This window comes from Camelus bactrianus, chromosome 27 (assembly GCF_048773025.1).
Source record: "Camelus bactrianus isolate YW-2024 breed Bactrian camel chromosome 27, ASM4877302v1, whole genome shotgun sequence".
Lineage (NCBI taxonomy): Eukaryota > Metazoa > Chordata > Mammalia > Artiodactyla > Camelidae > Camelus > Camelus bactrianus.
The window spans coordinates 15,518,436-15,535,662 of NC_133565.1; the positions used below are offsets into that span (position 1 = coordinate 15,518,436).

At 47.0% G+C, this 17,227-nt stretch overlaps 1 protein-coding gene across 3 annotated transcripts in view; it reads right to left on the reverse strand.

Moving 5' to 3' along the window:
- Positions 1-714: 714 nt before the first annotated feature.
- ALDH1A3 (aldehyde dehydrogenase 1 family member A3) overlaps positions 715-17,227 on the reverse strand; it is a 41,696-nt gene continuing 25,183 nt past the window's right edge. For 2 of the 3 annotated variants that reach the window (XM_074354348.1, XM_074354346.1), the window contains 6 exons: positions 15,633-15,817; positions 10,999-11,163; positions 9,443-9,600; positions 8,627-8,701; positions 5,509-5,614; positions 2,627-3,687 (listed from right to left, as the gene is read on the reverse strand). In XM_074354348.1, coding sequence (XP_074210449.1) covers positions 3,547-3,687; positions 5,509-5,614; positions 8,627-8,701; positions 9,443-9,600; positions 10,999-11,163; positions 15,633-15,817 — 830 coding nt within the window. In that variant the 3' untranslated portion in view covers positions 2,627-3,546. The other variant, XM_074354347.1, reaches the window with a different exon arrangement.

The following is a 17,227-nucleotide window of genomic DNA, read 5'->3' on the forward strand; positions in this document are numbered from 1 at the left end:
ATGGTAAACCAAATGAAGGAAACGTCATTTTCCTTGAATTTTCTGCTCACATTTCGTTGGGGAAATGGGTTTCTAAATGCATTAATGTATACAAAAATGCATATATTAAGAAGGATAGGATCCAAGCCACCCTTAAGTTTTCTCTGAAACAGTAGAGCTTTGCCTCTGCATGGCCAAAGTGATCTGGTTTCTCAACACGAGATGCATGGTTGAACTTGGTGGAAAGGAATGTACTGGAGCCAACATCAGTGTCAGCATATGACTTGGTGATTGAGGCTTATTGGTCTCAAGCCTTAGAAACTTTAGGTAAGTTAAACCCAAACCCTGGGATCCTCAGGGAGAAAGTGACAAAAATGGATGCTGTGCACACAGTCACAGGATGCAGTGTTTTCCATAATCCCCCAGGAAATCCTCCCCACCATTTTCCACACTCACATCCTCATCACTTTATGATGAGAAGAGACTCAGTTCAGATGACAGCTTTAACTTCACCAAGACCACAGCCTCAGGCTGAGCTGGCTGCCTGGTCCACCCTCAAAACAACAGAAGGGAGTTTCACACTCAGGCTAAGTAATGAATGGAGCAAATGTAATTTTATCCTGAAGTGACTGATAACTCCTTTATTCTAAGCCTTTTGTACCAAAGGTCTAAGAAAAAGAAAGGCCGGCCACAGAATTAAAAGGGGTCTGGTCTTTAAATGAAAAAAACATAACGTTTCTCAAATATCCAATTTTATTTTATGGTTGTTGCATTGTTGAACACAATCTGCAGTTAGGATCAGAATTCCCAGGCCAATAGATTTTTAAACCATACCACAGGAGTCAACCTTAAAAGAAGTGAAATCTAATACTATATAGATTTCCATTTCTAAATACAGTATATTACAGAAGGTTAAATACACCACCTCTGTTTACTTACAGCTATAAAAAGATACATTAACTATACCAATTATAAATAATGTAGCATTTCATATTAAAGGCATTATTGTACAATGAAAGAATAAAGAACCCTCTAATGTATTACTATCAAGGTTAGTGTCTATAGTTACTCGAGAAAAAATCCTGAAAATTCAGTGTATGAAGTCAAATCCTGACTGAACAAGTTACTGATTGTCTAAGTGATAAGTGTTAACTGATTTAGAGAAGAAGGTGGATTGCTTATTGCATATTTCCAACAAGAATCAGAACCTCCTTTCACATATGACTTTCTTTATACATACACTGGTTTTAACATAGACCTCTGCTTTCTTGCTGCCCCTCGACTTCATTCTCAGACATAAGCACCATGAGAAAAGTACCAGTTAGTAACTGTAAAAGTATCTGAATAACACAATTGAAGTTTGGTTTGGTTTTGTTTTTTAAAGCTATATGGGAAGGCTTTCAGTTTTCCAAGTTACAACTCGGAATTGCACATCCTTCGGCTACACAAAGAGGAAAAGAAAAGTTCACAACTCGTTTGTGCAATACTCAGGCCACTGTAGCTGGGGACCCAGTTCCTCCATGGAGTCCAGATGTTCTTTGTTAATTAACCACTACTTAAGTTCAAAACAGGACTTTGAAAAACCAGGGCTGTATCAATAACAACAGTCTTCCCAGTTGCGTATGTTTTACTCGTCTAAAATTTTGATAATCAAACTGGAGAAAAGCAAAACTACACAGGTTTATCATAAAACCATTAATGCATAATGGTAGGCATGCCTAATTGGGCAAAGCAAATTGTGGCTCTGATTTGTAAAATGTGGGACTTAATGATCCTAGGAAGTGTCTGGGTCTTTAACAGCGATGGTGACGCTAGTGACATTTCCTGCCTAAGAAAGTGCCTTGTTTAAGGTAGAACATGACATAGTGTTAGATAAGCTCTTTGGGAGATTGATTCGGTCACATTCCAAAGGCAGTATTGATTTTAAGCTGGTCCTATGGTCAATGTCAAGATGCGGGCCTCGAAGACCCACGTCTGTTTACACCCAAAGGCCTTCAAAACCCCTCCGAGGTACTTGCTGGCTTCCCCAAAGCTCACCACGTCAGATCCTCCTGATCTTGTTCGTTTGTGTTTTTGTTTTTGTTTTTGTTTTTAACTTAGTGCGATTCCTTCCCACTGAATGGTAGGAGGGGCTTGTTCTCTGGACAGGTAACCCTGGGGAACTCACAGGTACAGGGCCCCGTTTGCAGAATGTGCAGGGATTTTTTCCCCCCAAATTCTTACTGGAGTCAGAGTCAGCAAAGCATTTTTAAGAGACTGTGCGATACTTCAAATATCACTTCCTGCTGGCGATGCCCCGAGCCTCCTCACTGTCCCCTGGGATCTGGTGGACAGGGGACACCGGAAATGGCCACTAGTCCCATCCTCAGGCAGGACTGCAATTTCACACACAACATATTGGTCAATAAAACAGGAATGTGAGAGGAAAATAAAAGTTGCTCAGATCCAGTAGATTTAAAGTCCCCAGAAGAAAGTATCCCTGGAAGGGCATAAATGTAGGTTTTTCCTCTGCAGTTTGATCTGCCACATTCAGCCGTCAGATACTTGTGGAAGGAGCCTGTCTTTCCTTCAGGGGTTCTTGTCATCAAGTTTGATGGTGACAGTTTTCACTTCTGTGTATTCAGCCAGCGCATATTCACCTCTGTGATTACAGAAAAGAGGGAGGTTTAAGATGGGCAGACACTTAGCCGTGCTGTGGGAACTCAGTTCTAATGCTTGATAGGCTAGGACTCCGCTGGGCAGTCTGGGGTCTGTGTAAAGGGCCAAAGAGCGAGGACTTAACAGAGTAATAGCCAGCACTCTAAGGCCATTAGGAAGTTTAAGTACATGGATATGTAACTTAAGGTGAAATATCAAGTTGTGCGTGTGTGATGCTTTTGAAATATTCAGAAGGACTGAGTTTGCCTGTAAAGAATGAAGGGGATTAAAAAAAAAAGAGGTGAATTCCCTGGGTGGCGGAGAATAGAGAGGGCTGCGTGGTGAAGGAGCGGGGTGAGCTGGGGTGAGCACAGAGGACACTGGGTTTGTAAGTTTTGCTGGCCATTTGGAGCCACTTGAAGAGACAAAAGAGGCAGAGACCCAAAGCTATTGACTGGGGATGTGGCCAGAGGGTCCCTGAGGGGCAGGGACGTGGAGGACCTGGAGCTGACCTGGGAGAGCACAGCTGGAGATCAGCTGTAAGAAGAGTGAGGCCAGCATGGAGCAGCACAGAGCGGACGCAGGGGGTCCACAGTGTTTGCGTTAGTGTCTCTGTGTATGTCCTTTCTTTCCATCTTGTGGAGCCCAGGGACCCTGCTCGGGCTTCGCAAGTCATCCGCAGGGCAGCTGCCCTTCCCAGAACTGAAAGGCAGCTTTGGATAGATTTAAATGCCTCCTCAACACTGACGTGAATAAGAATGTGTACGAATTTAGGAAAAGAGGTGGAAGCAGCGGTGGCCGCCGAGGCTCTGTGGTTAGCAAGACTTGAGACAGAGTCCCATCTCATCCTTTAGATCAGTGTTTCTCAAAGCAGGGTTCTCAGACCAGAGGCAGCAGCTTCACTGCACAACTTGATGGAAATGCAGATTCTCAGCCCCCAGACTTACTGTGGGAGGCAGAATAATGCCCTCCACTCCTTAAGGTGTCCACATTCTCATCTTCTGAACCCATGGATACTCGGCATAGGGGAATTATAGTTGCAGGTGGAATTAAAATTGCTAATAAGCTGACCTGAAAATAGAGAGATTACCCTGAATTTATCTAGGTGGGCCCAATGTCACCCCAAGGATCCTTAAAAGTGGAAGAGGAAAGCCAGAGAAGAGAGTCAGAGGGAAATGAAACTACAGAAACAGGTTCCGAGAGATGCAACACTGTTGGCCTTAAAGATGGAGGAAGGGGCCACCAGCCAGGGAGCGGGGGAAGCTCTAGAAGCTGGAAAAGGCAAGGAAACAGAGCCTCTCCTTAGAGTCTCCAGAAAGGGATGTAGCCTGGCAAACACCTTGACTTTAGCCCAGGGAGGCCATGTCAGATATTTATCCTACAGAACTCTAAAATGATAAATTCATGTTTTTCAAGCCAGTAATTCTGAGGTAATTTATCTCAGCAGTAATAGAAAATTCATATACCTACTGAGTCTAGGAGTGGGGCTCAGAAATTTGTGTTTTAGCAGCCAGGGGACCAACAAGCCAGGGGATTCTGATGTGGCTCAAACTGGAGAACCATGGGTTTAGATCTATGCAGCTTAGGCAAGATTTTTGACTTCCCTGAGCCTCAATATAATCATCTGTAAAATGGGAATATCATCACCTCCTTACAGATATCATGATTAGAGTTAATTCAATAGAGCATCTACTATGCAGTAGATAAAAACTGAATGGTAGAAAGTCATATTATTATTGTATTATTAATATGTCATTGAGATTCTTTGATAGTTTCCTAAAACAAAGTTCAAGAACCCATGATAATGGGTGATTATTCTGTAATCTTTTCTAAACATAATGAAATATAAAAGCCATACACAGAATGCTAAATTCAGCTTTTGTGAACAGAAACTCCAATTTAAAAAATTCGAAGACAAATGACAAATTAGGAAAAAAAATGCATTTGTAACCTTGTGTGAGAAACAGTGTGCTGTCTTCCTTAATATATACAAAGAGCTCTTAAAAACCAATTAAAAAACCCACAAACACCAGATGGAAAAATCAACAAAAGAAATGAATAGTCAGTTTGCAGGAAAAAAAAAAAAAGACTACCAGTAAGTGTTACAAAGATGCTCAATCCCTTACAATTAAAGAAATGCAAACCAAAAGAGTGGGGAGCCCACTTTTCATGTGGTGGATTACTCAATGTGGGGAATTTCTTCTGAAAACAATCTCCCACATCAGCCTGGTTTGTAATAGCAAACCCCCTTAGAAACAACAAAATCCCATCACAGGAAACCACCAATAAAAAGGATAGGATATCCAAAGCCTATTCTTAAGAGCAAAAAGTACTTTGTTCCCATTTTATCTGATAACAGGAAAAATAAAAAAAAAACCCATACCCATTTATATCCATTGTATGCATAGGAAATGTATAATAACCTTGAAAAGTGAGCACATAGTGTTGCATTGTAAAAAGTCAAACTGGTTAATGATTTATCAACTTAGCAAAGCAAAGCAAACCAAGTGATGAAATCATGCTGAATTAGTACCTAACTAATAAGTCCAGTATTAAATCATTCCTGTAAGATTAAGTGCATGACTCACCTCATTCTCTCTATTCCTGCAGTCACTGCCCTAGTTCAAGTTCTTGCCGCTCTTATTCGACCTAACTTTTTTTTTCTCACCCAGTCATGGCTGCCTTGGTGTTCAAGGCCATCCATGAGCTCAGCTTTTCTCCCACTGGACCTCACCAGAATGTCGGGGCGTTGGCACTGCTGATAATAGCGTTCACTGCTGTGTGCTCAGAGCCTAGAGCGTGCCTGGTGCATCAAAGGTGCTCACTAAACACATGCCAGTGAGCGCATGAGCAAGTGAACAAAATCAACGACAGAATACTGGTTACCGCTACCAAATGGGATGGAGGGCCTTGACTTTCCACGTGTCTCCACTGTCTGGATTTTTTTGTGACTGCGTTACTTTTATTGCAAAGCGAAACAAAGAATGAAGAAAAGCACCTAGAAGGAAGAGAAATTGCAGGCTTCATCCCAAGATGTGCACAGGAACAGATCCCCGGAGGGGCCCGTGGGTGGGCGGCAGAGAGCCAGCCGGCCTGGGAGGCCGGGGATGGGAATAACCATGGAATCCACCGCGCAGGGCTCCAGCATCAAAAAAGGGAACTTACTGCAACATGAAGACATTAACTAGAGACCACTGACAGCGGAAATGGGTTTTCAAGCCAGTTTCCAGGCTCCTTGTGAATTCTGTTTAAGTACTTTATCAAAAGCTTTTGGAAAATATGTGCCAAGGGTCAAAAAAACAGACATCCAAAAAAAGTCCCAATGGCGGCTCACCAGCAGGATGACACTCGGACCGTGTGCAGCAAATATTCCCTGTCCTGTTCTGCCGCGGGCAGGGGGTGCCATGGAGCCAAAGCACTGGGGTGGTAGGGGAGGTTGGGAGGGAGACGGAGGCAATGAAGGCGAGGAAAGCAGTGAGGGATACTGGGTGTGAGGCAGTAGCCTAGAAGTCAGGCGGGCCCCACGCATCCTTCCTGCAGCTTCAACATCCAAGGACATCAGCTTTGGGAACTGAAGTTCTTGCTGCAGGAGAAGACTGTGTCTGGCTTCTGGGAGCAGGGCCATGCAGAATTCTGGGTCCCCCAGCTGTCACAACCTGACTGGTTGAAGCAGCAGAACAGAGGAGACAAATGACCATGCGTGCTCTGGCTGGCTTCATCCCAGGTGGCTCAGAGACGTGACGCTTGCTGAGCAAGGCCCTGTGGCATGGTGGGTTCAAGGGTTCAATCCCAGCTTTGTCACTCACTGGTGGGGTGACCTGGGGAAAGCACAGCACAGCACCTCCCTGGGTATCCCTGGGTTTCCTCATAGGAAAAGAGGGTTTTTTTGCTTTTTTTCTTGCTCCTTTTATTACACACTCATCCTTAGAATGAAATGGTTGGATATATAAATGTAAGACATAACGTGAGAAAGTCTAGGGGGAAAAAAATCCTCATTTTAATCTGAGGCTAAGAATATCAGCTTCAATTAGCCTTAATCTGCAATCTACCTATTTCTTTCCCTTACAAACAGAAATAACAGACAAGCTTGATAACTTAACTCTTCATTGGTGGTTAGGGCTCTAGAATGTCCTTAACTTTCTTTTAAAGATCACTTTAAAACCAAAGCACTAATTTGACACAGTAAAAGCATAATACAAATATCCAAATTTCAGATCTGGCTTTTGTGAGATAGAGCCTAAGAATAAAGCAGCAGTGCCCACCGGCAATGGACCAAACGTGTGTGTCCCCCTGAAATTCATATTTCGAAGCCCTAACCCTTTATGTGAAGAAATCAGGAGGTGGGGCCTCCAGGAGGTGATCAGGGCAAGAAGCCCTCATGATCGGAATTAGTGTCCTTATAAAGGAAACCCCAGAGAGCACCCACGTCCCTTCCACTGCATGCGAACACAGAGAACACGGCCACCTATGAACCAGAAAAAGGGTCCTCACCAGACACCTTGATCTCAGACTTCCAGACTCCAGTCCAGACCATGGTATCCTGTACCAGCAGCCTGAAGGGACTCAGACAATCTCACGGACTATTACAAGGAGGACGTGCCTTAACACGCGCAGGGCACTCAGACAGAGTCCACGCTCAGCAAATGCCAGGTGTGGCCAGTGCTACTGGGAGGCCCTGGAGGCAACCCAGGTGAGCCAGTCCAGGTCTCATGTCCCTCTCGGCAGGGCAGGTGGGTGTGAAGAGGCTCACAGAACACAACACAAACAAGCCACTTGGCAGAGGACATGAGTTTTCTGGAGAAGGTCTTCATGGCCAAGAATTTACTGAGGTTCCCTGAGGGGGAAACCAGTCTTCGGAATCAGGGGGACACCAGCGGACACACTCTACTCAGACATCCAGATGGCTCTGGCCCATTTGCCATGAGCCAGGGCTGGACCAGAAAGAAGGACGGAAATGGGGGAGGGACCCAGTTCCCTGGGGAATAGGCAAGGGCATTTGCTTATGGATGAAAGCCAGCCCGGCTCCTCCATAATATCTTTATTAAGAATCTGGAAGGGGAGCTGCCCAAGGCCCCACGAAGGCCCACGCCGAGGGGAAGCACTTGAGTGCTCCCACTGGAAGATGTACAGATAAGTATGAGGCGATGCATTTGTATATAAATAACACAAACTGTTTAAAGAAAAGAAAGAGCTCAGAGTCCTTTGAGATGTCCCAGTAACGACCCTGTGTCTTGTCACAGATGGTTCCCCTGGGAAGATGGATCCTATAAGCTGTTTGTCCAGAAAGGCTAATAAAACCCCAGGCACCACCAAGAAGGACGTGGGAGAGAAGGCAGCATCCGGCTGGAAACCACAGCGTGCCCACCCCCTGGGACACTCCGTCCAGCTCTGGGCCTGGGCCTTTTATCTTGGGCCAGACACAGAGGGCCCACCCATTCGTCGAGGCCTACGAAGCTCATCCTCCCAGAGGGCACAATAAGGGAGTCCGTGGCGGGTTGGAAGGAGCGTGTGTTAAAGCATGCCTCCAAAGAGGCACCGAGAAGGAGCCAAGTCACCACGGTTTGTCCCTGGGACCTCCGCTGGTGGTCAGAAGGGACACAGCCCGACCTGGGAAAGAGCCCATCTTCCTTGCTGAGGGCCAGGGTTTGAGTTGAGGGATTACATCCCCTGTCTGGCAGAAAGTGCACTTTCCAGCTCTGCCCTGTCCTCATGCAGCGAGCAAGCGGATGTCAAGTATCCACGTGGGATGGGTTCAGGGGAGGACATATAAGGTGAGGCGGGGGGTTGGTCCCGGGGTCGGAAGGGGCATGGTGGGAGGATGAAGGTGGGGAAAAGCAGGAGGAGGAGAGGGGATACCCGATCCACACCAGCCCACAGGGAGAGGGCCGCCCACACACAGGAGCGTAGGGAAGGGCTCAGTGGGGTGGAGCCAGGCCACCCCCTGCGCATGCGCGTCTTGTGCATCTTTTATCCTCCCCGCCGACCGGTGTGGAGTGACAGCAGCACTTACAGTTCTCTGCCGTTTCCCGACATTTTAAAGCCACCAAATGGAGCCTGTGCGTAGATGGCGTTGTAGCAGTTGATCCTGGAGAGAAAATAAAGAGAAGCCCAGGGTCACCTGGAGAGGACCCAGCGGACCTCGGGCGTTCCAACCACTGGGCGCTTGGTGCAGAGCGTCGCCTAGCGGATGACTTTTTGTCGAGGTTTTAACTCTGCCTTCTCATTCTTCCCTCCAGAAACTAAAATCTGAATATATTTCAGCATAAAGTTTCTCAGTGGGGTAGAAAGGGAATGATAAGGGGAGAAAAAGGAGCAAAATTACGGTGAAGGGAGTATGAATTAGCTCTGAAATGAGACCCTCCTGGCATCAAAGTTCTTCTGCTTCCAGGCTTGTTACTCCGCCTCTCTGAGCCCAATTCCTCTTTATCTTCTAATGTCTTTAAAATGCGACAGGCAGAATTCTTGGGGAAGCAGGAACTTTCATCCATATTTTGCCCAAGAGCAGAATAAGAAATAAAGCCAGAGGGAAGGCGCCACAACACGGTAATCAGGAGCACGGGCAGCAGGGCTGGACGGCTGGCTGGCTGGCTCTGCTCTGCCGCGGGCTAGCTGTGTGACCCCGGGCAAATCACTCAGCCTCTCTGTGTCTTGATTTCCTTCTCTGTACAATGGCGGTGACAACAGTCCCCACCTCAGAAGGTGGTCATGAGAATGGACAAAGTGCTTAGACAGTGCTTGGCATGTGATACACGACTGAAAGCTCTCTGTTAACAGAAGGGTAAGGAAACAGCCTCTCGGGAGAGCCGAGCACACACGTTCTACTCACCAGACAGTTCCGGACTCCAATGCGGAAGCCAGCTTCAGTGCTTTGTCGAGGTTTTTCGTGAACACAGCTGCTGTGAGTCCGTATTCAAGGCTATTTGCTCTTTTTATCACTTCTTCGATATTTTTGAACTTCAGGATTGGCTGCACGGGTCCAAAAATCTATGATTGATGGCAAGAATGGCAGTGAGAGGCTATTCAAATGAAACATGTATGCTCTGGGCAGGCATTTTCCTCTGTCCTGTGCCTTTTTTGTACACCCAAATTGCTCACGCAAACAGAAAGGGTGACGGAAGAGAGAAAGTCCAAAGGTTTTTGAGTTGTGTGATGGCTGAAATCCAAAGGGAAAGATTAAATTAAACAAAAATTAAAAATAACAACCAAAAGATATGTTGGGTCTAAGCCCTCTCACTGGCATCAGGGCTTCTGAGAAGCCCCAGCCGTGAGCCTTGAAGGAGCTCCCTCCACACTGGGACACACAGAAGACAAAATCTTGGAAGTTTTTCTCGAAAAGCTATTGCGAAGGATGTTTTCAGCTGTAGGGCTGTGTGCCCTGACCTCTTGGTGCTGCATTTTCTATCAATGAAGGTCACCTAAAATGTTTTCCTAATAATGAGACAGTGTTCCTCCCAGTCTACAGCACAGCAAAGGAAAAGAAAGGGAAGGAAAGGAAAAGAAAGAGCTACAGGCTGAACATTTAAAGGTAATTTTGAGAGGAGCTGATAACTGATTCAATGTTTGGCACAATAACCCAGCGAGATGGTGTCAGTCTGCCGAAACACCTTCCCTGGTTCCCAGAGAGCTTGCATAGGGAGGTTTAAAGAGCTGAGTCTCATGCTGTCATGGAACAGTTAGTAACCCATAAAAATCTCAAGGAGAAAGTCTGTAAAAGGCCTGAACCAGGAAGCCTTTGGCAGTGATTCACTACTTCATGTGCCCCAAAAGACCACATCCTAGGGTCCAAACACTTGGGACCGTCCAGCTTACCAGTGGCCCTGAAAGACACGGTTAGAATTACACTCCTAAGGGGGGGGTGTCTCCTTAATTTCCACTATTTCCAAGGGTGCCCATAATGGAAAACCTCTGAGAGACTTCTAGCCCTGACAAGTTTTTGGAATGAACACATGTCATTTGAGTTCGGTCTTGGGGGGACTGAAGGCAGCTTTGGGCCCCGAATTTGTGGCTTGATTCCTGGCAAAAGCCCCAGGTGGCAACAGCCCTCCACCCTCGGCTAACCCAAGGACATGTTAGAAGACAGAAAAGAGACTGTTGCTCCCCGGAGGCAGTGAGTAACGTGTGAAAATGGGGGTTAGGACAAACTCTGCACCGTCTAACGGTGCTTGAGGTACCCAAGTGCAGGACGGCTTCCCAAAGGACCCCTCAGGAGAGGGGCAAAGTCCCAGGAAAAAGGAAAATGCTCCCCTCACAGAGACTTCTGGGGTCCCCGGGTACTGGAGAAGATTCGTGTTTGAAAGATCCCACCATTCTTTCCCTCAGCCCTTGGGCTCCCAGCTTGGTCCAAGGCCCCATGGGACATAATTTTTCCTGCAGCCCCAGTACCTCCTCTTTGGCAATCCGCATGCTGTCGGTCACTTCTGAGAAGACAGTCGGTTTGATGAAGAGCCCCCCGTCTTCCAGGGCTGAGCCCCCGCATTCCAGCCTGGCTCCCTCCTTCTTCCCACTCTCGATCAGATCCAGGATTTTGTCGAACTGCTTTTGGTCAATCTGCAAAACAGTGAGAGGTAACCCTGGTTTCCTTCGGGGCCATGGCCATCAGCTTTTGTGTCCAACGGCCACCTGTGTGATCAGCTGTCCTACCCCTGATATTCTGGCTGAGACATAATTCACAGAACAGATGTGCCTTGTATGCAAACATTCCTCTAATGCACAAATCTGGGCTCTTTGGAGCAGGAGAGATGGGCTTTCCTTACCCTCTCCAGGTGTGGGGTTTAATCACACGTCTGACCCATTCCAAGCTGTCAAGCAAATCCATGGGAGATCTGAAGTGGTCCCATTCTTTGCTCTCTTAACTCTTGCATCCTGCTAGGCTTGCCAGATTTAGCAAATAAAACTATAGCAAGCCCAGTTAAATTTAAATTAAAAAAAAACAAGTGATTTTTTTCAAAGCATAAGCACATCCCAAACAATGCTTGGGAGACACTTATGCTAAAAACATATTCATGTTTATTTGAACTTCAACTCCAACTAGGTGTCATGTATTTTATCTGGCAAGACTGTACCATGCTCACAGGGCACCAGGGTGACAGTTACTGGAATTCTCTGTCCATGGTGCAGAGGAGTAGTGAGAAGCCCTTCTGGAAACAGAATAGAGTGAGGCTCGAGGTGGGGTGGAGGGGCTGTCCCCTGGTTGGTGGAGAGCCAGCTCATCAGAAGGGCTCCACTTTCTGCCACATTGTCCAGGGGTCTCCCAGGCTGTATTGTGCCCAGTGCCACCAGTCCAACACCCAGCTTGTGGACATGGTACTCAACCAGCTGTCAAAGGGCACCTCTCTGGGAGACTGTGCTCTAGGCGGGAAGCGCTCTCTCCACCTGAAATGGTCCTTCTCCCCAATCCATAGGAGGCCTATTCTTTGATAGGTTTGCTGTAGCTGAGATTTTCAGACAGAAAAACTTTTTTAAAAGCAAATTTAACTTCAGTGCCACATTTGGATGACTGTCCCAGAGGAGCAGGCTGGCTTTCTCAGAAAGGCTGGCACAAACCAAGTACGCCCCTTGACCTTCATCTCATAAAATGTGGATCCAGTGTTAAAATACAACTGTTGGATCCATTCTTCACATCTTTTATTAGGATAGAATCCAAACAGATCAAAGACTTAACCATGAGAAATGAAAGCATAAAAGCTTCCAAATTCTCTCATCTGAGAGAACCCCTCCATGAATTTAGAGCGCTGAGGGCCTTTTTATGGCTTAAAATCCAGAAGCCAAAAAGGAAAGATTGATAAATGTGAGTATGTAAAAAAAAAAAAAAAAAGGCAAAAACATCATATGCAAAGGCAAAGGGCAAAACAACAAATGGGAAAAAACTGACAAGTCATACCACAGAAATAGAGCTAATCTCTAGTATGTAAAAAGTGCTTAGAAGTGGTTTTAAAAATGATCAATAAATTTTTAAAAATATTGAAAACTGAAAAAAATGACCTGTTATACAAGAGAAAAATATGCAAACTACATGTACAGTTGATAGAAAAGGAAATACAAATGGCCTTTAAACATATTATAAGATTTTTTGCCTTATAAGAGCTACACACATGTTAAAAACAAATGAGATACCATTTTGAACTATCAGCTAGGCAAAACTCCACATTCTATTAGTAAGGTTGGAGGCTTGTAGGAACATAACTTGGTTCATCCTCTTGGAAGGTAATCTGGCAACACCTACAGAAATTACAAAGGTGCTCCCACTCAGCAAACCCACTTGGGGAATCTGACCCATGGATATTCTCGCATGTATGTGGAATGACATACTCTGCGGCACCGTGCACAACCACACACGCCCTCATCAGAACGTGTTACTGGAATTCTAGTGGATTCATACAGTGGAATTCTAAGTACCTATTAAAAAAAGAGCAAGGCAGGTTCCTATGGTTTGCTATGGAAAGCTCTTCAAAAGTTTCTTGTTAGTGGACAAAAATCAAGGTGCACAACAGCTCTGTGTATAGACATTTTGCGTAAAAACAAGGGAAATCAGAATACATCTTCATTCTTGCTTGTATCTACTTAAAGAAATGCTGGAGAAATTTCTTCTAAGAACTAAGAACCTAAGGTTCCCATAGAGGGATGGGTAACCACGCCTGTGAATGAATGGAAGGGAATTTTTCACTATTGACCCTTTATATGTGTTTTGGGTTTTGACCATATGTATGTGCTCCCACCTAAAAAAGCAATTCCAACTGCAACTGATCCAGTAATATCTCAGGGTTCCCTCAACTTCCCTCCGGGTGAACCAAGTCCTGGGTTAAAAGTGCCAGGATTATTCTTTCCTCCTCCCCGGAGGCCAGGAGGCTAGTGCGGCTTTATCTAACTACAGGCTCTGAGTGACCGCTGACCATGCTCTGCCCCGCAGGCTGTGCTGGGTCCCCATGGAAACGCTACCCGCCCAGACTCAACTCTCCCTGGCAAGTCCCTGTGAACACATTGTTTAAATCTAATAATCCTCCATGAATGTCAGCTGGTGCCTCACAGTGCAGGAGAAGAACCTGCCGGAAAGTGACGGCCGAGGGGCACCAGAGCCACAGAAACACGGCCCGAGGATGGCCAAAGGCTGCGCGTGGCTCTGCCCAATAGGATGCGGGACTCGGCCCCCTGCCAGGTGGCGTGCACGAAGTCTGAGCGCCTCTTTGCTCCGTTGCCAAATAAACTTGAATGATTTTGGGGCATTCTGATCATCAACTGCCTGTAGTGGACTCCGATCTAGGTCAGCTCACTGTTTTACAGGCATGAGACAGACAGGACTATTTAGACAGCTGTAAATCCTCTCAGAGTAGAATCTTATTAACGTAGATGACAAAGCACTTTGAGAGGGGGAAAAAAAAAAAACCCCAACAGAATCCTAGAATAACATGCTGAGGTTAGAAGGCTTAAGTGAATTTTCAAAAGGACGTTCAGCAGCTGCATCAAAAGCACTGATGAAATCAACACCGTTCTGCCTGGATCTGTTCTCTTGGAAGAGATTCCTATATCTGGCTTCAGAAGTCAAGCCTGACGCCTTGGAAAGAGACTTACAAATGACTGATGGAGCAGAAGAGATTCCTTCATACGAGATCAGCTCACATATTTCCCACAGATTCCAGATTAGTTTTACAATCACAGCAGATTTGATAATGACTTGTGGTCATGTTTGTATGCAAACCTGAATTCCAACCAAGGCCACTAGACAACTTTTTGTCACTGGCCGCTGGGTTTGGAGCTGAGTCCTGGCGGGATGGGGAGTGTTGGCCACAAGCGGAAATGTTTCTCTCCACCAGGGTCACATGGCATCAGAGCCGTAGAGCATGTGGGCTGGGCCAAGGCGAGGGTGGGCGCCGTGGCCAGAAACACACCTTTTCTATGTGGTCCTCCCTCCTCCCCAGCCAGGGTGTTTCCACAGAATGGTCAAGTAAGACCCAATCGATGTGGCCATCCAGACTGGGGAGCCTGCCATTTCATGCTCCCCCTCCCCTTAAATAAATTAGGTGCTGTGAAATTTTCATAATATTCACAGTTACTCTTTTCCAGATGAGGAAACTGAGGTTTGGAAGGAGCTTGTGGCTTTCACAAAATCACAGAGCCAAACCTGCTCTCAGAATCCATGGTTTCCTGAGTAAACACATGGTGCCAACTCAGTGGGGAAGCCGCCAGCTCCTGGGACAGACACCAGTGGGTGAGTCCTGACATGTGATTTGAAACCTCCTGGCTGGAGCAGGACTTTGGCTACAAGCAAAGTGGGTTGCTGTCGAGCTCCATTTCAATAATGCATGGGATGGCCAGGCTGCCGTCTTTTAAATATTTATCCATCTGCCGCAGTGCATAATTAGTAAGAAAGTGATACAGGATGTGCCCTTTTAAAGAGGTTATTAAACCTCGTGGTTATGAGCATTTTCATCCTGACGTTAGCTTTGAAAACCAGGCCTCCAGAGATGTGTTCCCACTGCCCCATCCTCCGAGCCCTTTCCATGGAGATTATTTGGTTTCTGACTGTCACCTTGTCCTATAACACATGTGGGCTCGAGGGCCTCCAGGCTGAGACCACCTACATACTGATACCGTCCAACCAGGGTTACAACCTGCTTCTGCGGGGCGGCCGGCCAGAGAAGACAGCCTCTGCCCGAGGTGCTCTCCTGGGGACCTTGGTGGCTCAGAGAAGGGATGGTCCTCTGGCTGGATGCAGACAGGTACATTGGCTTATGAACCAGGAATGCCTCCTTTCTGCCAGGGCCCAGCATTATCTGCTGCAAGGAGCAGAGCCTCCATGTGACCATCCCCATTTCATAACCCTGTCAAGACCTGATAGGACTGGACTGTTGATCAGCATATGAACAAAAGCCTCCAGTGGCCAGGCAAGTTGGCAAGGGGGTCCTTGCTTCGAGCGGGACCCTGGAGTCACAGAGCACTAGAGCTGTACAGGGCCAGGGCCAGAGGCCTGCCAGGTCCAGCCCTGCAACGTGCACCGTGGTTCTGACACCTCAGTAGGTTACCTGGGGCCCCTGTTCGGTCCTGACGTCGAAGGGGTCTCCGACGGGCCGTTTCTTGGCGTACTCCACGCTCCGCCTGACAAACTCGCCGTAGACCTGCTCCTCCACGAACACCCTGGAGGCGGCCGTGCAGCACTGGCCTTGGTTGAAGAACACTCCCTGATGGGCGCACTCCACTGCCAAGTCCACTGGAGGGAGGGGGCGGTGGGGGGAGAGGAAGCGATTAAGTCGTTAGGGCAGGACTGGCGACAGCTGCAACTCTAATTGCCCACACGAGAAAACAGGCCCCGGGATGGCTGCATTTCAGAAATTAATTTCGCTCAGCATTTCCCAAACAGAGAGCGGATTTTCGGGTCCACCGAGTCTGGGGTTAAGTGGGTCCCCTGACTGCAGGACTTCTCAGTGTCCTTACTGCATTAACGAGCACAGGGACTTGTCACATTCCCCATCTCACTTGTCCATGGATTCCCTCCCCTCCCATTTCTGGAAACTAACATTCTATAGAATAACCTTTGATAAGTATTGATGGCAGCCAGTTGGTGAGAATTTTTTTTTATTACTGTATTATTTAAGTATTTTTATTTTGGTGGGGGAGAGGTAGTTAGATTTATTTATTTTTAGAGGAGGTACTGGGGATTGAACCCAGGACCTCATGCATGCTAAGCAGGCGCTCCACCACTTGAGCTATACCCTCCCCACTGAGAATTCTTAAAGGGGCCAAAACTGTCCACCTTGAGTGAAAGAAGGGTCTCATTAAGTAGCAACACTATGTATGACTTATAAGGGTTAAAAAAAAGATGCAGATTCTGCCTGACAAAGGCTGAATCTGCCTTGTAGAGCCGACACGGAGTTAAAACCAGTTACACAAACTGAACTAGAAGGGTGCTTAGGAAGAGAGATGGTTGGGGACGTGCTTGAGGGATATGAACACTAAGTGGGGTGTCATTTGCATTCATTGAGGGGCTTCTCAGCCCCGCCTGTCCCCTAACGCCACTGCTAGCTTAAGAAATGCAGCTTTCCTTCACCAAGAGCAAGAGCACGGGCCCTTTGCACGTGCACAGGTGATCCACCAACAGCCAGCCCTGCTCCACGGGCGGCTCCGAGGAACACTGCCCTTGGCTTTGCGAACCAGGCCGTTGTTATCCGGCAAGGTCGTCTGTGTAAGTCGCTATGACAGCAGATCAGCATCACAAGGTTCTTGCCCATCCCTGCACCCCCCATCCTCTCTGTGCCAACTTCAAACTGCCCCTCCTCCAAAGTAACTAATTCATTTCCTGCACCCTGACTGGAGCCGGGGGTGGCAGCTGCGGTGTCGGGGGATGGTGGCGTGTTACTGTTGATATCATGCCTGAGATGCCAGTTTATGTCAGGATTTAATTTTGTGGGATGGCCCTGCCCAGCTGAGGAGTAGGAGATGGCTACAGAGGGTGTTTATGATCCTTGTCAAACTGACCCTTGGACAGGAGTCCTGTATTTTAGCTGCAGTTTCCCTCGCTGGGAGGGAAAGAGCTGAGGTGTAGAAGGGGCACCCAGATACGGAGGCACAAGAATGCAAAACCGGAATCCTGGCTCTTTGGGGTTGGGGTTCGGAACTCCAG